Genomic DNA, 23,279 nt, shown 5'->3' on the forward strand with positions numbered 1-23,279 from the left:
GATATTTATCTGAGCTAACGTATTACATTTCAACCCCAAATTTACTGTGTAGTGTAGTATAACACTTCTCTGATGCCTGTAAATTAAAAATACAGTAAAAATAGCCTCTGTTGCTTTGGTTTAAAGATCAATTAACAAAATCTGGAATCTCAGCGATTGATGATGCATTACTACAAAACAACTGCAAGATTTATATACGATTATGTTTGTCCATTTTAATCACTAAAATGAATGCTTTTCTAGTCTAGTGACGATTTTCGAAGTGAACCTCTTTTATATGACTATGGGAACAGACAATAAATAACATAAGCGTCTTATTTACTTCTAAAAGGTGATGATGAAAGATGCATCTAGAAAATTTGCTTAGTGAATGTATTAAACAAAAAGTATATATAAGTTTTTGTCATGATTAACCATGTGCGTGCCTGCCTGCAAAACATACACTGAGTGCAGTTTAAGGACAACCAGGTGATTTTCAAAATCATATTAGGATATGCAATGCATAGTGCAAAATTGAAACCGTCAGTTTAAGCAGCAAATGAGTTCATTTCGCCTCTTTAGAAACATGTAGCAAATGGTATATTAGACCTTTAAGAACCACCATCACTGTAAGAGCAACTACATTATCCTTTATAGTTTGATTTGGGCCAAAAAACAGAGTTAGCCTTGTGAAAAGAGTGTGTGCATGTGTGTGTCACTCAGACAGTGTTACACTCTTCTTTTACTGCTGTAATTTGAATCTTTGTACAAAATGTACAGTAAGTGTGAGAGACATGGAAAAAAGCAACATATACACTGAAAACACTTCTTATAGAGAGAGTCAGGCAAGGGGGCGTTTCGTTTGGTACTCAAATCTCACTCACTTATTGCTGCAGCGAGTCTGAACTAGAAAATAAAAAACAAAAAAGTAAACATACTAAAATGTCATAGCTTAACATCTCCCCCCACCCCAGTAACATTTTATATGAGATAGATAACACCTGTACCACATTTTGCAGAAAACACAACCGGATCAGACCGGTTTAGACGTTAGAGTTTTTGATTCAAATTATGGCGTTTTGGAAAAAGAAAAGAAAAGAAAAAAAAAAAAAAAGTATAAAATGACAAATAAATAAAACAAAAATAAATACTTTGTGTAACAAAGTGGACCATTAGAGCACCAAAAGCTGGCCCCTGCTTTCATGTGATTGGGTAGCAGGACAGGAAGTGTGGTACAGAGAGGGTTACGATTGGTCATTGTCCGGTGATGGGCAGCCTCTTTTTTTGTTAGTATGTCAGTTTGTAGAGCAGCTTTTTTTCTTTTCTTTTTTTTTTTTTATAAAGAAATAAACATGAATACCATGGGAGGGAGATATGAACCCAATATCTGACTGTGCAGCTATCAAAACAATTTGTACACTTAATACATTGACAGATTTGCTGTCTTTTTCACTCTTTTTTTAGCAAAGGAATTTGGTTTTTGACGAAGAGACAAGCAATGTTTTTGCATTTGGATTATTTTTCTCCTTCAGAGTTAAAGCTAAAAAAAAAAGAAAACAAAAAAAGCCCCACACCCTGCCTCTAAAAATGCTGACTATTGTTGCTGCTGACCCAAAAAAAGGCAAAGAAAACCTGTAAAAAGCAAACAAATATATATAAATAATATATTTACACATAAATATATATATTTATATATACTGTATATAATGTTTCTTGCTTTGTACTACACAGCTTCAGGCATTTCGTCTTGGTTCCTAAAACATAAACCAGAGGCAGGTTAAACGAATGAATACAGAGGGGGAAGGGGGACGTGACAGACAGCAGCTCCCCCCAAACTCCACTGATAAGCAGTGCCAGTAAAAGTTGCGCTCGGTCGCCGATCTGACACCGGCGTTGCGCTTTTTTTTTATTCTAGAGTTGTACGGGGAGGCCGGTTCAAGGAGGGGCGGGGAGGCAACATCCACCCAGAGTCTGATGAGCAAACAGGCAATCGGGGAGGGGGGTTGGGGGGGGTCAGAGTTGAAGGGAATCGACAGAGGCAGGGCAGAGCCAAACAGCGCAATGAAACATATCTTACTTACATCTTAGCTCATTTTACACGTACAGTCGTGATCAAGGCACAGGGAGCTTCTACAAGTTACTTTTTTCTTCAATAAAGTTGTACAAAATAATACATTTTACAGTCTGTACAAGAATAATGATCCAGCAGAGAAATCAAAAGACAGACCAAAAGCCAGGCTAAAGGGGAGGAGAGGAAGTTGGGGGGGGAGGAAAGGGGAGAGAGAGAGATATATATAGAGAGAGAGAGAGAGAGAGAGAGAGCGACTAGGCCATCCGTTAGACATCCTTCTTGTGTCTCACGTCATAACTCGGTCTTACCCTCGGTCTGATGAAGTCCCCACGTGTCAGTGTACAAGATTTTTGCAGCAGGGAGGAGACAGACAGAGAGAAAGATAAAGGGGAGGAGAGAGAGAAAGAGAGAGAGAGGAATGATATTCTCTGAAAACAGGAGGAGAGAGCGACCGGGTTTTAAATGGTGCATATTAGCACACACAACCTGGGTAAACTAACAAACAGAAAAAGGTTGTAATATATATATATATATATATATATATATATATATATATATATATATATATATATATATATATTAGTTTGGATTTTTTTGCACTGCATTTAGTTCACTGTTCTGCATGAATCTGGCATTGCATGCACTCGCCTCTCCTGCGATGCATCTAGAGAAGCGAGCCATGTGATGGGTCTTGTGTTCAAGTCATTCTCCGCTCCACACGCAAAGCAACCCGGGGCAGTAAATGCTCCAAACCCTCCATTTTTGTTGGGGGAAAAAAGACATTTTGCTCTACATTCTGTTTTTTTTTGTGTTTGTTTTTTTTAAACATACGGTCCGTTGTTTTGCTCTCATCCAGAGGGGTCTGTCCACTTTTGGGGTGGGATGGGGTGTTGGGAAATGGAAAATGGGGAAAAGTTGAGGGGGACACGCCAGGCTCGCACAGGCACTATACGTTCAACAGGACCAAAACAGTGGAGGATAAGAATAGCGTGTGTATGTCTTGTGCGTGTGCATCAATATAAGTAACGTGTGTTTAGGCATATGATCGGAAAAAAGACAAGTTTGACGTGTAACATACATAGGACTGCGGGTCAGGAGTTTAGCTGGACGCATTATGTGTCTGTATGTATACGAAATGGCTTCCTTGTCCTGAGCAGTCCTGGACAGTTTTTTTTTTTTTCTTCCCTCTTTTCTCCCCCCTCCCTCTCCCTCTCACATGTTTTGTTTTCCTCTCTCTCTTTTATTAACATCGGTAGTCCTTAGCTGTGTTAACAAGTCTTTTTGCCAGATATCACAGCCACGCTTTCATCAGTAACACAGTGCATCCCCTTGCCCCAGCCCCTAGTCACTCAGGATGGAGAAAGGCCATATGTGTGTCTGTATTTATACATATATGATATATATATATATATATATATATACATATATGTATATACATATATGCATGTGTGTGTGTAAGTGTAAGAGGTGGGGACTCATCAGTTTGAAGGTTCGTGGTTTGATAATGGGGCGTGATGTAGGGCAGGGGGGCTTAAAGAAAGTTCAGGTGGTGAGTTTGCGTCCCGTTATTCCTGCTGCGATCACAAGAGTTCGTACTGTCGTAGGTGCATGCGCTGGATGATGTCTCTGCAGTCGTTAAACACTCGGCGGATGTTTTCCGTGTCCACGGCGCAGGTGAAGTGGGGGTAGCAGTAGTGCCGGCCGTCTCCACTCGCTGTACTGATCCTCTGAATAGACGAAACAAGAAAAGGCTAGTCATTTTATTAGGACCAACAATATGATATGGTTTAAATCGCAATGTAAGGAAGTCTAAATAAACGTATAAACCACCATTTAGGGTCGCAAGATTTTTGAAAAGTCTCGTATGCCCACCAAAGCTACATTTATTTGATAAAAAAAATACAGTAAAAACAGTAATATTGTGAAATATTATTACAATTTAAAATAACTGTTTTCTATTCTAATATATTTTAAAATGAAATATATTCCTGTGATGGCAAAGCTGAATTTTTAGCAGCTGTTAAGGCTTGTTCACACCAAGGACGATAACTATAACGGCACGTTGATGTAATCAGTTACGTCAAGTAGTTGATTTGCGTGGAATGCGTCGATTCGTTGCACTGTTCATGTTCCACAATGATGGCAGCTCCTGGGCATGCTGTAAATCAACCGTTATTACAAAAGTATCAAGCACGGTCTAAAGTGTGGAAAGTTTTTTAAACAGAGACTGAATAAAATGGTGCTTTGCATTCTGTAAAACTGAAATGGCAAAGGAAAGCAGTACAGCTTCTATTCAAGAAAACATCCCAGTTCTCTCTTACCTCTAAATGATGAGACGCCAGCATAAGTATTTGGACTGTTACAGTGAATTTTTACAAAGCACTAGAATACGGTTGTCAGTCTCATATTTTGTGCTTAATACAGCTGCATTTGTACAGCATTCTGTTTTTATGAGCTGCTATGGCTGCGAGACACATGGCTCAAACTTTCTCTCTGCAATCAGTTACAAATCATTTAATGCTTTTGTCGGTTATTTAAAATATAATGGATGAACTCACGCCTCAATTAGACTCGTTTATTTAATTTCGCACTGTGAATCATGGTAAAACTTCACGGCTTTATGGACATCGCCATGTTTGATACTGTCTCTATGGTTACTGCTGTGGTTAGTTAGTTAGAATGGGGTTGTGATAAAAAAAAAATAAATAAATTGACAGCCAATTAGAATCCATCCTGCTTTAAAGATCATGAGCAAAATTGCAGCATGTGCTTAGAATAAACAGAGTTATTGTGTGCTGGTGTGAATGCCAATATAGTTATCTTTTTGGTGTTAACAGGTCTTTACTCCAGTCTTTAGTGTCACATGATCCTTCAGAAATCACTCTGATATGCTGATTTGGTGCTTAAAAAAAAAAAAAAATCTTACTATCAATGTTGAAAACAGTTGTGCTGCTTAATAATTCTGTATAAACCATCATTATTTTTTTTCAGGATTCTTTGATGAATAGAAAGAATTTGAAATAGACATCTTTTGTAACATTATAAATGTCTACTGTCACTTTTGATAAGTTTAATGTATAGTTGCTGAATAAGTTTCAATTTCTATACAATTTCATATATATATATATATATATATATATATATATATATATATATATATATAAAAAAAATACTGTCCCCATCTGAATGGTAAAAAAAAGAAGCAAACAATACAGTTTCTTGGCCAGTACACACATACACATACACATACACACACACACACACACACACACACACACACACACACACACACACACACACACACACACAGTATATGGTCATGTGGTCAGTACATATATGGTCAGTATATGTTGCCATGATGATTTTGGTCCCATAGAAGAATCAACCAAGAATCAAGACTCACCAAGAACTCGTCTCGGATGAAATATTTTGCTCTCGTAACTCGCGGATCTTCCCCTTGCTCCGGTGTTGCTGCGAGATAGAAAGCAGATATGTCTTATTAATAACGCTGATGCCGTGATATCCAAAGTTACTACTGTGTGGTTCAATTTTGGGTTGATGCAAGAATTTGTATTCAATTCAATTATATGGATGAAAAACTATTTAATTTTACTGACCATCATCTGGTGTAGTGTAGCGTGCAAACTCTGGGAAATAATCCTCGATTTTTGATTTTCCCGCCAAAACCTTCTCAGCCAGCAAGTCCTGCTTGTTTAGGAACAGAATGACAGAAATAGTTCGAAGCCACCTGGAAAGGGACGAGAGAGAACAATGAAGAGATTCGGAAAAAAGGTCATCATAAAACTACACTTTGTAGTAAATGCAGTACACTCATTAAGCCCTCTTCTTCTCTACATGTGCAAGCGTGTTTTAGGCGTTCAAAAGGTACCTGTTATTCCAGATGTTCTTGAACAGGTTAAGTGCCTCCTGGAGTCTGTTGGTCTGATTGTCCTCTCTGAGCACCATGTTATAACTGCTGCTGGCTACCACGAAAATGATGGCTGTCACGTCTGTTACAGGAAAGAAAAGGATTTTAGCGTACACTTTGAACCAGCAATGCAAACAATCCATCATAAATCTATTCCTTAATTACAATAAATTAATGCTCGGCCAGGCTAATAAGCTATATGTCAGCTCTGTGACTAGATCTTTTTTTTTTTTGTGAATTTTTGACTAAATATGATCAGTGAATTATATTATACACTGTAATAAAAGTATATCTTCCCTTTGATATCAGCATTAGCCATTGAAAAACCCATATCAAATGGACCTTTATCATGATTATAATTATAATAAAGCAATAAAAGCACACCAGTTACCATTAAAACACTGGATCCATTTCCTGCGTTCATCTCTCTGTCCACCAACATCAAACATACTGCAGAAAAAGAGAAAACGCATCAGGCCAAAGCCCACAGGCATGATGCACGGACAGGTTCACAACAAGCACTTATTAGTGTAACTGTGCCTTCTTTTTTTCACCAAATTGTAAAAAGTGATTATGATGTTGACTGCGTTTATGTTTGCATGTATTTTTGTAGTACTGTGAAGTGAAAATTATGAAGGCCACCAGGTCAAACTCACTGAAAATTAACTTTGTCCACTTGAAATCTTGTCTCAAAGATCCCGGAAGTCAGAACTCTGCATCTGAGCAAGTCCTGAAAGAGGGAGGCAACAAAGGGAAGAGTTTGAAGTACATTTACAACAAAAGACATCTTTAAAATCAGACGCAATAAGGGAACCATGCCTTTTAAAATGAGAAAAAAGAAATTCCAATGTCAGGCCAATGACATAAGCATCAATATCAAGCATGTTTGAATCCCCGCATGTGGATCTTTACGCACCTGATCAGTGGGAGTATAGTCGCTCTGTTTCACAGTGTCAATCCTGTCCAGGAAACTAAAAAGTAGTAAAGAAATAACATTAGCACCTGTCCAATATTTTTAACACTTCTTTATAAATCAATAGGGTAAGAAGGATATGCTATTTGCAATTAAGAGTAATGAAAAAACAGAGAGCTGGATTTATCCCAAACAAGTCAAGACAAGGAGGAAGTTATTAAAGGATGTTGTTATGAACAACCCAGTGTTTAGTCATTGCCAAACAAGCACCTTGCATCTGGAAAGCATCCATTAAGAGACATTACCACATGACTACTTACCGATATTGTGGTATAATGTTAATGTGGTGTAAATTATTCATACTGTGACAAGATTTGTCAAACCATCCATCCCTAATAATCATTTGAAAAAATGTGATACACCCAGAATGATATTCTATTGCAATATTGAACCAAAAAGGTAATTTTTGTTCAAAAGTTTAAACAATATTCCTGCATTTACATAGGCAAAACTTCACACACACAATTTCAAATCTCTGCACGACAAGTCGGCTATGGAGGGAAAAAAATGGCAGCTGATAGAATCTGCAGCTGTGGAATAAGCCAGCAGGTGGCGCATGTTTGTGTTGGAGATCAAAGCAGGCAGGGTTCTGAGTCATAGTGATCAGAGAGCGCACAGTCAGACGCTGCTCTAGTCAATGGATCGGCTCTAGTGGGAGGAAACAGAGAGGGGAAGAGAGGGCAAAACAGAGGGAGGGAGGGGGATCAAGAAACGCTGTCTTAGTCAAGCTGCTATCCGGTGAAACGACTGCAAGATGGTGGGGCGGCTCGAACTCGCCTCCTGGTTCTTTGTGCATGGAGCCGAGATATTAAAGACACTCATCAGAAATGATGACTTGTGCAAAATCGATGTCCCCTACGAAATGCTTCTCATTCAGAACTATACATTTATAGCATTGACACTGACAAAAGACCATATAATACAATATAATTAGGGCTGCAATTAATGATTTTTTTGACGATCGATTAGTTGGCTGAATATTTCTTCGATTAATCAGATAAAAAGCCAGTTTTTTATTGGGTTTTTTTTTTATTGACAAAACACACTTTCACATCCTGTCCAATGCTGTCCTTCAAACAACTGAATGCTATGAAAACATATATACTATAGTGAATATCTACATCTCTGCTATATGCAGAAGAGCTATGAAGCAAAAAGACAGTTTAGATCCCTACATTAAAAATGAAGATAATAATAAAGATAATAAAACAACAACAAAAACTCAGTGGATATGTTTACATGCACCCAAATAATCCATTTGTAATTGGACTGGTGGCACAATCGGATTGAAAAACGTACATGCAAACACCTTTATCGATCCGATTGAGCTCGATCTGAATGAAACTTTGATCCGATTGGAAGGAGTGGTTTATTCCTTTTCTAATCCGATCCAACAGCAAAAAAAGATAATGTAAACGCTTGAATCTGACTACTTTCTCAATCGTATTCTGAAGTCTCTGGGGCACATGCAGAATGCAATGCTGACAAGCATTACGCAGTGCGCAAGTTCACGTTTATGTCATTAGTTGTAAAGATTTATGAATGTGTATGCCAACATGACAAAAATAATGATGAGCTCTGTTGGGGTCACGTCCATGGTTGTCTCCGCATGTGTGACTGATATGACGTCACACGCAGAGCGCGTGCGCAAATGTTTTAATCGGAATGTATATTAAACACATATAAACAGATATTTGAATCAGATTACAATGTTTGGAGTACATGTAAACAGATATCCAATCGGATTGACGAAAATTGGTGCATTTAAACATAGCCAGTGTTAAAAGATAAGAGGAATGTTTTGCAGTAACACACATTCACTCAGTAACCTGTTACTGTCATTTCTTTATCCTGTAAATTCAAGAAACGTTTATACTCAATTACATGCTGTTATCCCTTTACAGTTACCACTCTCATAAAATACTTGAATTACATGTTGACTTTTAAACCTAAATTAAACATCCAACAACTGATATTTCAGCAAAATGATTATTTTTTTGCGCTGAATTTTTATTGTTCCCCTCTCTAATGCATCTGTTTGACGCGCATGTGCGCAAGCGGTCATTCGGAAAAGTCTGAAGTTTAACGCATACTGTCAGGAGAGGCCATCATGGAAATACTTGTGGGAATTTTTAACACAAATAAGAATATAACCAAAAAATTAAGTTTTGCAATGAGGAAACATAATCACACATTAAACAGCACAAGCATTTATCAAAGCACCTGACAGGGCAAGCCATGTTAAGCATTACGTTAATGCATTAGCTTGAAGCTTAAAATAAAGAATTGTCAAATTCTATTTTTATATGCATTTTGTCCATTGAACTGCGTTATTCAGTGCTGTAATTTGACGCGACTGAAGGAATTATTTCATTATTTCATTATTTTCATTATTATCAATTTTATTAAAGGTGCCATCGAATGAAAAATTTAATTTACCTTGGCATAGTTGAATAAGAAGAGTTCAGTACATGGAAATGACATACAGTGAGTCTCAAACTCCATTGTTTCCTCCTTCTTATATAAATCTCATTTGTTTAAAAGACAAATGTTACGACTGTTACGTAACAGTCGGGATCATTTATATGTACGCCCCCAATATTTGCATATGCCAGTCCATGTTCAAGGCATTACACAAGGGCAGGCAGTATTAACGTCTGGGTGTGCACAGCTGAATCATCAGACTAGGTAAGCAAGCAAGAACAATTGCGAAAAATGGCAGATGGAGCAATAATAACTGACATGATCATTGATATCATGATATTTTTTAGTGATATTTGTAAATTGTCTTTCTAAATTTTTCGTTAGCATGTTGCTGTTAAATGTGGTTAAAGTTACCATCGTTTATTACTGTATTCATGGAGACAAGAGCCGTCGCTATTTTCGTTTTTAAACACTTGCAGTCTGTATAATGCACAAACACAACTTCATTCTTTATAAATCTCTCCAACAATGTGTAATGTTAGCCGTTAGCCACGGAGCACTATCAAACTCAGAATCAGAATCAAATGTAAACATCCAAATAAATACCATACTTACGCGATTAGACATGTTGCATGACGAACACTTTGTAAAGATCCATTTTGAGGGTTATATTAGCTGTGTGAACTTTTGTTTATGCTGTTTAAGGCAAGCACGAGCTCCGTGGGCGGGGAGCACGAGAATTAAAGGGGCAGCAGCCTGAATCGGCGCATTTATAATGATGCCCCAAAATAGGCAGTTAAAAAAAATTAATTAAAAAAAAAAAAAAATCTATGGGGTATTTTGAGCTGAAACTTCACAGACACATTCAGGGGACACCTTAGACTTATATTACATCTTTTGAAAACACGTTCTTCGGCACCTTTAATTAGTTATTGTAAGCCCTAACAATTTCCTTTCTATAATAGAATTTTCTCAACTAGTTGATCTTCAACCTTTTTTCTTCCAGTTTTTTTTTCTTCAATTTTAGTTCCAACAAACTGCTAAAAATATAAGACAAAATTAAGATTTTTCATAAAACAAATTACTCATGAACTAGTTCCTTATAATAATTTATTTAAAAATACTCGAATCACAATTCTGCATCTTTAAAAGTACTAAAAAAGTCATTAAAGAATCGCACCAGTAATTAGAATCATTAATATTTCTCACAAATGCCTGCAAAAGTTTAATGCCTAAATCAAAACATGAGGGAATCAGAGACAGCAAGAGAAATCCGCAGGCTGGACGCGCATTTGTATCCCCCCATCCAAGTCCAACAGGAATGTGACATCCAGGGTTGAAATGTGACAGCATGGCTGTAAGTCCCACACACAGCGGCATGGACTGCACTAGTGTGTGTGTACGCATGCAACACGCACAGCAGGCCGCACAAATGAAAGTGTGGCACGTCACGTGGAAGAGGGGGCATAAACAGAAATAAAAAGCAGCAAACAATGAAAGACAGACCAGACAAAATGAAGACATACAGACGAGGTAGGCTTGCACAGACAGTTGTATTGTGACCGCAGCCGTTGTCTAACACCATATCTCAATTATTGCCTTTCTTCCTATTAATAGAATGATTCCAACAATAGCCCAGCCCACTAGTCAGACATAATACAACTCATGCCCCTCTGGGTACAATAGTTGAGGACGCGTACAGCCTCCGCTGTTGTAATGCCAAGCAGAAGAGACCACTATAGTTGTGACCGAGTATATATAGCCCTGCATTCCAAATCCAGCCTCAACTCAAGTGGAATTCTAGAATTCAAACGGCCGCACGGCAGGAAGTTTGTGAAATTGTTGCGCGCCGATGTCTGCCAACAGTTGCAGAGATTCTAATTCGGATCAGTGTATAGCACAGACTCTTGAAAGCATGTGACAGATGTTAAAAGTCTTAACACACGAGATGGATGTTAGCACATATTGAGTTGTTCTTATAGCATGCAGTGCAGATATGATTAGGCAGCAACTTTAATAAAAACAAAAAACAAAAAAAACAAAAAACACTTCAAGCTGTAAATGGATGGTCTGGCCAAACACACACACACAACGTATCACATGAGTCATATGACTTGGCCCACACAGAATTACTGTTCAGCTCCCTTTATTTATTATATAAAAAAGTATGCTGCTCACTCATGCTTAAAGCAATTCACTGCAGTAACAATGCAAGTAATGCCCGGTACTCATTTTGGGCTGTCCCAGACGAAAGATGATAAATCGTGGCAACCTAAACGACAGTGTCAGAAATTTAGCATGATCATCTCAGTGTGTTTGCTGCTACGACCTGTCTACTGACTAGCCAACAAAAATGCAACATGAAATGGCGTATTGATTAACGCGACATGGCGCCACAACTTAAAACTACTTTCCTTGAGCTCCATTTGCAAAACTGGCTTGCCAAGTTTCCCCTAGCCATGAGCGAGTCTAGATTCTCCTCCTCTTTTTTCAGCACACAAAAACCACAATTGCCAAAGTGCGATATCTTGTTCTATTTGTTAACCACTAGCGCATTCTGATGACACTTTATTTGTCTATGTTAACTTGCGTCGTAGACTATGATTCAATAGGTGTCATCATCGTACGGTCTACATACATGTCGTACACAAGTTTATTAGATCCATGTCATACAGTGTGATTTGTAATGATCTTATAGGATTGCTGAAATCGCAGTCTGTAGCAGGCATGAAGCAAGTAAAAGTGCAGCAACATTACAAAAGTGTATCATTTATACATGAATGCATACATATATATATCCCATATATGTCCCATCAACTTGACCCTCAAAACATAGCCCTTAAATATTGCCTGTTAAGAATTATTTTAAAAAGCACAGTATTAAGATGTCAAATATTTTGATGGATCTAATTGTTTTATTATACTGCATCTTACTAAACACTACACAAAAATAACTGTATTCATACTTTGACTACAAAAGTGGACAATTCAAAATATAAATCACCAAAAATTCAGCCTTAAAATGTTGTCAATTAACATTTTTTTAATTAATTATTACTTGAGCTTTATCTTAAAATATTGTAATGATTAAGTATTGCAGCAAATAGTATGGATGGACAAAACGGTTTAATTATGTTTAGTACATACAATATTGCTTCTTCTTAGTAAATCGCACTAAAAACTAAAGTATTCATACTTTCTCTAGATAAATGGTAGTTCACTGAAAAATATTTTTTTTTGAATGAGTTATCCTATCCACTACCATATTAGTTGTTTGTAAAAAAAATTAAAAAAATAAAAATACATTTTTTGTAAAACTTTTTGTAGTTTTTAAACTTCTCAAATCTCAGTTGCTTTCTTTAAACTATCAAATTTTTGAGGGGATATAATACTTATTATTTACACACACACACACAAATAAATGTGTGTGCATACACAGGCACACATATACATATATATATATATATATATATATATATATATATATATATATATATATATATATATATATATATATATATATATATATATATATTAAATGTAATAATACATGTACACATGCATATATTATGTAAATACAAACTTGTGTTAAATGTGATCAATTGTGATTAATCAATTTGACAGCCCTAATAAAAAAAGCAAATTATAAATACACAAAGGTTTGTCCCAAAAAACAAAAACAAAACAATAATAATAATAATAATAATAATAATAATAATATATATATATATATATATATATATATATATATATATATATATATATATATATATATATATATATATATATATATATATATATATATATATATATATATATTTTATTTTATTTTTATTTTTTTTTTTTTATTAAAATTTCTGAAAATGAACAATTGAGTACTATTATTAAAACTTAATATATTTTCATTTACAATGGACTACAGCATGGAGCATTAAAAATATCAAACAAACAAATATTTAAAGTAATGATAAAAAAAAGTAATGCAAGTCTCTTAATAGCTAAAAAGTAAAGCCAAGAAAAAATAAATAAATAAAATAAAACATGCAAAGAGAAAAATCTATTCATAGCGAGTAGAGTGAGCCGATGGTGTATTAACATGGAAAAGCTGATAATATCCTCATCGCTTACTAATCTGGTTAATGTTACAGCTCATCTAGTTAACAGTGGAGTATTAAGAGTGTGGATTAGGCAGCTTCCGGGGCCAATACGGCAAACACTGTTTAGGCTCAGAGAGGGCCGCGTATGTGTGCGTGGCACGATACGGTACAGAGGATATCTAACGCAAGCCTTTCAGAAACAACAGTGGCGTTCGACAACAAACATTTATTGTTTAAAACAAAAATGTATTATTATACATATAAAATGTTTTATTTTATAGGTTTAAAAAATAAAATAAAAGTGATGTATCCAACAGCATTTGGAGTTCAGCATTTCATTAAATGCAACTTACAAGAAAAGCTAGTTATATTTATCTCCACAAATATGTTAATTCAACGACAACTGTGAATTAATCGATAGCCTCCAACCGCATTTTGTCTCTCTTAAACACACACTTCTGTAAGTTTGCAACGCCAGAGTAAGGGAGCAGCAGAAACCGGGAGAGAGGGAGCGGTGGAAGAGAAAGAAAAGAGAGAAGGCTGTGTCTGACATTACAGCGGCGTTCCAAAAATAGCTCCCTGGCGCCCTGGCCTCCAGCTCGGTTGTCATAGCGACAGAACCACAGGCGCTATAAATAGACTATCAGCTCCAAATCTTATGTGACTGGAGAGAGGCCAGAGAGAGGGAGAGACAGACAGAAAGAGAAAGAGTGAAGAGAAAAAGACAGAGGGAGTGGAGCGAGAGAGAGAGGAGGGGAGGAGGGAAAGGTGGAGAAGGGCCAGTCAAAGAGAGAGGGGAAAGCAAAAAGAGAACGAGAGAAAAAACAGGTCTGGTTTCGCAAAAGAGGGATAGGGGAAGAAAAGAGAGAGCAAGAGAGGCGCTTTAAGAGACAGAAAGAAACATGGCGGATGGTTCAGGAATTTTTTTTCTCCATGCACTGGGCTTATGTTTAGGAACTACGGACAAGCAAGAACGCAATGTTTATCTGGTTTACAAAAATATAGAAAGCTTGTAAAAAAAAAATATATATATATTTTTTTGCTTTCTTTGAAAATAGACAACCTTTTTTCCTCTCTGAAACTCACGCAAGCAAGAATGCAACACGTCTTTGGTTTTGGAAAAATAGAAACCGTATAGAAAATGGTAAATCCTTTTGCTTTCTCTGAAAACAGGCAGCCATGAAACATTTCTTCACGTCTACTAAATGCACATCAATGCAACATATCTCTGGATTACAAAAAAAAAAAAGTTTGAAGAAAATTCTATTTTTTACTTTCTCTGAAAACAGAACCCCAATGAAACCTTTATTTTTTACCACGTTCACACAAAGTTTCTTTGGTTTACAAAAACTATTGACAGCTTCAAGAAGCCTAGGCTAATTGTTTCTTTGTAATACACACGATAATATGTAGGAATTTTCATGTATTCATGTATTTTTGTATTGCGTGGCTACGTTTACATGCAACCAAATAATCCGTTAGTAATCGGATTCATGGCTCAATCGGACTGAAAAGCGTTCATGTAACATTAAACACTTTAATTGATCCGACTGAACTCGAGTGTATTGGAAGGGGTGGTTTATTCCTTTTCTAATCCGATCGAGAGGGCATGTAAACACTTGATCGGATTGAAAACCGAAACTGGAAATTAGGGTTGTGGCGGTGAGGAAATTTTCCCACCGGTTAATTGACGTGTGACAACACTGGTAATACTGGTATCACCAGGAGGGAGGGGGGCTTCGCCTCTTTTGCACCTTACTTTTAAATCGCTAATTCGAGATAAAGCGAAAGTAAAACACGCACTGCCGCAGGGGCATTCATTACAGTGCGGAACGAGCGTTTAATTAATTCCTATGGAAGTTGAGCTTCCATATTAATGAACTGAAAACGCTTCGCGCCAATAGACTATGAATGCCCGTGCGGATTTTACTTTTGCTTTCAAATCAGTGCCAATTCGGGGGCGGCAATTGCTTGGATGGTGGGTTATTATTATTCTTAATGAAAAACACAACAACTAGAAAAACAACTAATCCTTTGCAGGTTCCCTATTAGCACTTGCCTGGCAAGGCCAGACTGATATATCTTCTACAAGATATATCAGTCTGGTCAGTCCGCCCTCCGTCGCGATTCGAGTCAACTCCAAACCGTACCGTGCGATCAGATTCGTTTATTTCAGTGACGCAAACAGCGTCACTCTAGTGCGGCGAAAGTCCCTTCAATATCAACAAAGATTGCGCACGGGAGACCCGAGAGTTTGTTCTATTCAGCCGTGAATTCAGTTTTAAATGACCAAAAACACATTAATTATTTACTTTTCGCTGTTGACTCTCTTGTCGCTTTGCTAACGTCATATCCGCCCTTCTCTGATTGGTTTACTCCGCTTCCTGTTTGCTCAAATTTGCTCCGCCCTAGAAATCGAATTGACTCAATGGCCGACCAGACTCATCCGCTGGTACAGTGGTGAGGCTGGATTTTCCAGGCAATATTAGCACTGGGTTTAAATTCAAAATATTGAAAATCTAGCTTGTCAGTCAGCTGGCTCACGCTGCATTGAGCAGATGCGTTCACTTTTTAATTGTAGTGTCTGTTTTCTAACTGAACTAAACGATTTTCATTACTATAAAAAAAAAATCTAAATGATTGTGGGGGGCGGTGACGCGATTGGCTGGTGACATAATCCGTGTTGTGGCTGAACACGGGTAACATCATCAACACCGACTATCGCAGCAAGCCTACTGGAAAGTACTGCGCATGTGCAAAGATGTAGAAATGCCGTAATGATGTATGACGCGCGGAACAAGCTGTTCTTCCTGTTGAATACAGTGTCATAAATGAGTGTCCTGTCATTCTAAAATTCTCTTTTCACTCATCATCTGTGAAGTGGAGCAGGACAACGTCGCACCAGTCCTTGTTTCACACTCATCCACAGACGAATGGTTTTGGCTGCGGGGAGGGGCATTTTTACTGCGTGAAAAGCAGCATGGCACAGCAGTTCATATGCTAACTGTCTCCAAATTATGACCAGAAATGGATACATATTAGGTCTGTTGTTTAAAACAAATAACCAACTAACATAGGAGAATAGTTATTATGCACAAACAGCAGGAAACTCTGTATTCGTGCAGTGTGTGCATGTCAAAAAATCAATTCCGATTATAAGCTTGTGGCGTATAAACACGTCAACCCGATCACTTTATTTTGCATTCATCAATCGGAATTAATTCATTCAGATTTAAGCAAAAAGTGTGAATGTAAACATAGCCAATGTGTCAGGCAAAGAAAAGGAATAAAGTCAAACTGTAGTGTCACATAGCCAGATCTATAGTACTTTATAATCAACCTATTATAATAGTGTAATTTTAATTACCCCATCTGTCGGCATGCTGGTGAATCGCAGAGCTGGTACAAACGTGTCCACATTGCTATGATCAGACGCTTTCTTAACTGCTGTTTTCTCACCGCTGTCACTGTGTTTATTTTGTTATTGAGAGAAAAGAGCGCAGCACATATTTACATATACATCTAAATGGCATCTGGGTGTTCACTGCAAATGTATTTCCAACTTTTTACTACCAAGTAAAGAATGAAAAAGAACTTCACTGAGAGTATATCGGGGCACTGAATCATGTTCAGTCTCTTGTACGTTACATGTGCACGAGTGTGTGAACAAGCAATAAGTTACTGGTTGCAGTTCACTTAAAGGGTTAGTTCACCCAAAAATGAACACACCCGTTCCACACCCGTAAGACCTTCGTTCATCTTCGGAACACAAATTAAGATATTTTTGTTGAAATCCGATGGCTCCGTGAGGCCTCCATAGGGAGCAATGACATTTCCTCACTCAAGATCCATTAATGTACTAAAAACATATGTAAATCAGTTAATGTGAGTACAGTGGTTCAATATTAATATTATAAAAAGACGAGAATATTTTTGGTGTGCCAAAAAAACAAAATAACGATTTATTTAGTGATGGCCGATTTCAAAACACTGCTTCAGGAAGCATCAGAGCATAAATGAATCAGCGTGTCGAATCATGATTCGGATCGCGCGTCAAACTGCCAACGGCTGAAATCACATGACTTTGGCGCTCCGAACAGCAGATTCGACACACTGATTCATTTATGCCTCGAATCTTCCTGAAGCAGTGTTTCGAAAACGGCCATCACTAAATAAGTCGTTATTTTGGGTTTTTTGGCGCACCAAAAATATTCTCGTCGCTTTATAATATTAATATTGAACCACTGTACTCGCATGAAATGATTTAAATGGATCTTGAGAGAGTAATGTCATTGCTCCCTACGAAGGCCTCACGGAGCCATCGGATTTCAACAAAAATATCTTAATTTGTGTTCTGAAGATTAACGAAGGTCTTACGGGTGTAGAATGGCATGAGGGTGAGTAATAAATGACAGAATTTTCATTTTTGGGTGAACTAACCCTTTAAAGGCCACCAGAACAAAAAAAACGAAACAAGCTGGAATGCAACACTTAAGTAATGTAATTTCTTTTTTTCAGCTCTGCACAAGATTTATTTTTACAAAATATAGTAAGCCGTTTTTTGTTTTTTTTTTACTTTCTGTGAAAACTCTAAAACCTTCTTTCATTATGCTGACAAAATGCGAACTACCAAGAACATTTCTCTGCTTCACGAAAATATAGAGAGCTCCATGAAAATACTGTCCGCATGCTTTCTGTAATAATAGCACCCTAAAGAAAAATGTCTTTTGTTTTCTCTATTTGAACACCACTTGCACACCTGAATAGTTGCAGGCAGGTGCGTTGGATACAGGAAATAATGCAAAAGAAAAAAGTCCTGCATATTGCTGTTGCCTGCAAGATATCCAGTTTTTACTGAGATGGCAACATTTCAGTCAAGAGACCTTTGTCAGGAATTAAAAGGAATCCATGCACTTGATTTGCATTTACAAATGTAAACGGGCAGGAATGCAACATTTCTCTGTTTTATGGAAATGCAGAAAGCTTATAGATAACATCAAAGGAACATTTCTTTTCTCCATGCACTGGATTTACGCAAACGAAATGCAAAAAAAAAAGGAATACAAAGTTTCTTTAGTTTATGAGAACAGAAAGCTTGTAGAAAACAGTGTAAGACAGAAAATATTGTTTTACATGATATAACCACAAACAAACATGTCTTCTCTGGTTTACAAAAATACAGAGAGCTTGTAGAAAGAGTCAACTTTCTTTGTTAATACACATGCTTCCTCTGAAAACAGCATAACCCTAATGAAACTATTCTCATTGGGGTTTTTTTCTAAATCAGCCATTTTCTGTGACTGCAGTGACGCTACTAGCAGATGCAGGAAGAACAAGTAAGGAGAGAGGAAAATAAAGTTGCGGGATGAACAAAAACAAACTGATAAGTCTGTATTTTTCCCTTGCTTTTTTTTAGCCATTTTTGTGTTCGTCTCCACATCAACGATAACATTATTGAGCCCACAATACTGCTGCAACTCGAACGTACAAAGAAACAGATGAATGAAAACACAAATACATACACGTACGCACACGTTCAATATGGACACCTGGCCATGTGACAGGAAGAGCCTTGAAAACACTCAGACAGAAAAAATGAGCTCATAACAGGACGAGCGGTTGACAACGCTAGTTTCTCGCTGAACGCGTGTACGTGCTTGTGCGCGCTTGAAACAGCACAGTCATTCTCCTCCGTCCCTCTTTGCAGTCTGAGAGGTTGGGAGTTGCCCTCCAAACCCTCGCAAGTAGCCACCATTATCACTTTAAGCTAATTTTTCTCCTTCAAAAGGAGAGATGCATTATTTGCTACACTTGTGGATCTCCTCTCTCTCTCTCAAACCGTCTTCTTCTGCTGTGAGTGAGTGAACCAGCGAGTTAAAAATAGCTCTCTCTCCCTTTCTCTGCTCTACGTTTACATAAGCGTGCAGCGGGGGGTGGGGTGGGGGGGTGCACTTCCGGTCTAAATGGCTCAGGCCAGCGTCTGATCCACAACAACTACCAGTGGCTGTGGGAGAGGACAGGACACGCATATATACGCGCCACAATGCAGGAACCCTTTCAATGTATACCCTACCGTGTTCAACATTCAAACCTCCATGTCTTCTGAAAGCGTATGTCTAGCACTCATCAGTCTCTCTCTCTCACGTTCTGTCATTTCTGCTCTCATCGCATTTCTATTACCCTCCCTCTTGAATGCATAAATCAGTCCGACACATGCATCGTGCTAAGAAAGTCACACAGACCAAGTCAAGAGAGTCGAGTGCAACCAATCTGATCGACTATTACAAGAATATTCCAATGCGAATCAGCTCGGTTGAAATTGTTCTCACTTAGCTTTCAAATACTAAAAATTCTGCACAATTAAAAAGCAATTCAAACCCAGCATTTAAAAGGAACAGAATACTCACTACTGTGCGCAGTCGATCAGTTGATATTCGTTGGATCTTTCGAAGCAAGCTCTCACCCCTTCATCCTGCCACAGGGTCTTTGTGTGTTCATAAAATTCCTGTTGGGAAGACAAGTGGAAGAGAGGACAAATCCATAAACTAGCTGTTGGAATCCAAGCAAATCTTTTGCACCTCTGTAGTTTGGCCGCGTATCATTTTTCAACAGGTTTGTATGGTTTGCAAGAATGCTTTAGAGCATGCTAACCTGTAAAAAAATAAAAACCGCCACCACTGACTGGTCCATTACAGGCTCTCAACAACCAATCAGGAATGTGATTTGGGATTTTTGCACGCAAGAATACCAGATTCTGGTTCGGATTCAGATTCCACTTTTAACATTTCAACGATTTTGATTCCTTCAAACTTTTTTTTTTTTATAATTTTAAAAGAGAAAGAAGAGTGTATTGTCAAATTGTATTTTTTTTATTAATTTCAGATTTCAACATAATAAAAAATAAATTGTATAGGAATACTGGGGACAAAAATTACAATTTCTAATGAGGAATGTCATGTCTATGAATACACATACATCACAAGAACACAAGTTTAAATAATGAACATAGTTTAAATGTGAACCTAAGGAAAAATCCTGTTTCTGATTTAGGATGTCATCAACTTGTAATGAATACTGGAGGCAACAAGGATTTTTTTGTCAACAAGGAAATTTACCGTATTTGCTAGGGTTAAACTTGCTTTGCTGAGAGAAAACACACACACATACACACAGTTGCATCAGTTATAATATATATATATATATATATATATATATATAAAAAAAAAAATCACATTTTATTATTAGCCTATATTCATAAATAAATGTAAAATACCAGTAAATAAAATGAACTGTTAACAAACATTATAAACATGTAGGCCTATTTTTACTTCCCCTCACTCCATAACAAATCCTTTCAATTAATCGTATTCAGAACAAAACAAGATTGAAAAGTAACATTTATTTTAAACATCAAACCTCAACTAATTTATTTGAACTGAAACTGGCGTTGAGTTTGCGCACCTCTCACTCAGTCCAAATGTTTTCATATTTGCGATGTAACATTTGGATGCTAAACTATTATTTATGTAAAGAAGGCTTTGTACTTCAGTTAGGTCCCAATATAGACACAAAATAGCATCCTTTACATGCAAAGAAATAAGTTTGGAATAACAGCAAGTGACCGGCAGCGTTCTTATTGTACAACAGACAAATTAAATTAAGCAGAATATCTTTTTATATGTTAGGCTGACTGCATTATATTTTGATAATGAAAAGGCTGCAATGTCAAGTTAGCAATGCTAGAACTGATATGTTGTGCGTGTGTTAGGCACGATCACTTTCATCATAGCAGCGGAAACAACTTAATACCATCATTTATGGTCATACGGATAAGAGTAAGACATCGTTCAAAACGGTAAAGTGTCTATTTTTATTTGTGTATATTCAAAATAACTACTAAATACAAAACATCCTTTTGTCAAATAAAGAAAACTAACAGGATGCGTTTTCTGCCGTCTCGGTCTCCTTGAACGTCTTTCTGGAGCACGTCAAAAACTAACCACACAGCGAATACTTGACGCACAGACATGAGAAAGATCTAGAAACTTTTAAGTGCCTATTTCTAAAAGTCTATGTTTTGATTACTTGACATTAAATGCATTATATAAATCACTTTGGAATATAAATGTTTCAGATAAAAAAACGTGACTTATAGTCCAGAAAATATGGTACAGCAAATTATTTTGTGGACCCCCTGTCTATGGGTCACTGACCCCACTTTGAGATCCCCTGCTTCAAAGAAAAAATAATTATTATTTAAAAAACAAACAAAGCCAAATTAAATTATTTTACAAGCTGTAGAAGAGAATATTAGAGGTAGATGTTAACATTATATGCATCAGCTCAGCTCTTCTGCTTTGTCCTTTCGGACAACATGCATTAAAAAAAAACAAAAAACAAAAAAAAAACAAAAAAAAAACACCAAACAACATACGCGCTTCATGTATAACAAAAGCCACATTTATAGAAGAGTTCAAGACAGAACTAAACGATTCTGACCACCCACTGCAATTCAGACATGGTGGTGAAATATGAATGAGCATCTGAAATGAAAAACTTACAATCTGAGCAGGACACAGTCAGAACTGTCCCACTTTATAAAGCGGTTTATATGTAGTGCCTATGTTGGCATGAACCTGAACAGAAAACGAGCCGGGGCAAAAGAAGAGTGACACCGTGGTCCCAACAGGGAACGGGACTTTGTCTCGCTTGATCTTTGTTTGTGTTTGGAAATGGTAGCTTTCACTTTGGCACAACTCCTTTATCATAAAGGAGTGCCACTACATTGCTAACCATGTAGGACAAGATCCACACGCCACCCACCAACTCTCACTGCTCTTACCTTATATATTTATTTTCTGGATATCTGAATTTTTGTATCATAACAGTAAATTGTTCTCGTATATACTATTATCTAATCAAATATATTTGTTAAAAACAAAATCATACTTTTATATACACAAAACATATGCTTCTTTGTACAGAAATGAAGAAAGGGCCTTCATTTTATTTTTAAAGGGATCATGAACTGCCATTTTTATTACTGTTGTCTGAGGTCCACTTAAGACGTTCGCAAGATTTTTACATACATTTTTTTTTTTTTTTTTTTTTTTTTTTAAGTAATAGGCTATTTTCTACCCTGTTTTTGAGCCTTGATCGTGAAACACTCCGTTTTTATGTGCGTGCCGCGTTGAAGACTTGGAAGTAAACGCCACAATGGTTGGGTAGCAGTGCTGCATTTTAAAATAAGTTTCAATGCCCTGTCTGTACATGTGTGAAATTGTTTTGGAAACTTCCAATTTGGAAAAATGGCAACCGGAGAGATTCAGCCATACATTTTTGAGCCAGAGTCTGATCCCGAATCGCAAGACAATGAACAGACTACACCTCAAATACCAAGGATACTCCAGTCTGTGAGAATGCGGTAAAACAAATATTTTTATTAATGTTATTTATATCTTTATGTATTTGTGCAGTTATTCTAACTTTATATTATAGTGTAATCAAAGACGCTACAAAAAGTTATTAGTCAAAGTTCAAATATTTACCAACAATGTGAAAATTATGCGTATTACATCTGCTTTATAAGTCTTGGTTGTGGACCCTTCTGTGACTTTGGTTAGACACGTACACATAATCAGTGCATCAAACGATCTGTAACAAAGCAGTAATAGTAGTAAAAACTTTTTTTACTCACGTATTACCTGAGCATAAGTGAGTTAATATAGAGAGGCAATATATCAGAGCCAATATAGAAGGCACAGCATCGTTTTTTTAATTTCAGTCTCTCTGCAAATCCTGCGTTGA

General features: G+C 37.0%; 1 protein-coding gene across 2 annotated transcripts in view; it reads right to left on the bottom strand.

Moving 5' to 3' along the window:
- Window positions 1-609: 609 nt before the first annotated feature.
- The window catches only part of gnas (GNAS complex locus), a 43,708-nt gene continuing 21,038 nt past the window's right edge, over window positions 610-23,279 (bottom strand). For both annotated transcript variants that reach the window (XM_048199038.1, XM_048199039.1), the window contains exons 5-12: window positions 19,880-19,977; window positions 6,895-6,949; window positions 6,635-6,708; window positions 6,370-6,428; window positions 5,940-6,060; window positions 5,668-5,798; window positions 5,454-5,521; window positions 610-3,777 (exon numbers count right to left, since the gene is read on the bottom strand). In XM_048199038.1, the coding sequence (XP_048054995.1) occupies window positions 3,631-3,777; window positions 5,454-5,521; window positions 5,668-5,798; window positions 5,940-6,060; window positions 6,370-6,428; window positions 6,635-6,708; window positions 6,895-6,949; window positions 19,880-19,977 (753 nt within the window). In that variant the 3' untranslated portion in view covers window positions 610-3,630. The remainder of the gene's footprint in view (window positions 3,778-5,453; window positions 5,522-5,667; window positions 5,799-5,939; window positions 6,061-6,369; window positions 6,429-6,634; window positions 6,709-6,894; window positions 6,950-19,879; window positions 19,978-23,279) is intronic.

Source organism: Megalobrama amblycephala, linkage group LG8 (assembly GCF_018812025.1).
Source record: "Megalobrama amblycephala isolate DHTTF-2021 linkage group LG8, ASM1881202v1, whole genome shotgun sequence".
Taxonomy (NCBI): domain Eukaryota; kingdom Metazoa; phylum Chordata; class Actinopteri; order Cypriniformes; family Xenocyprididae; genus Megalobrama; species Megalobrama amblycephala.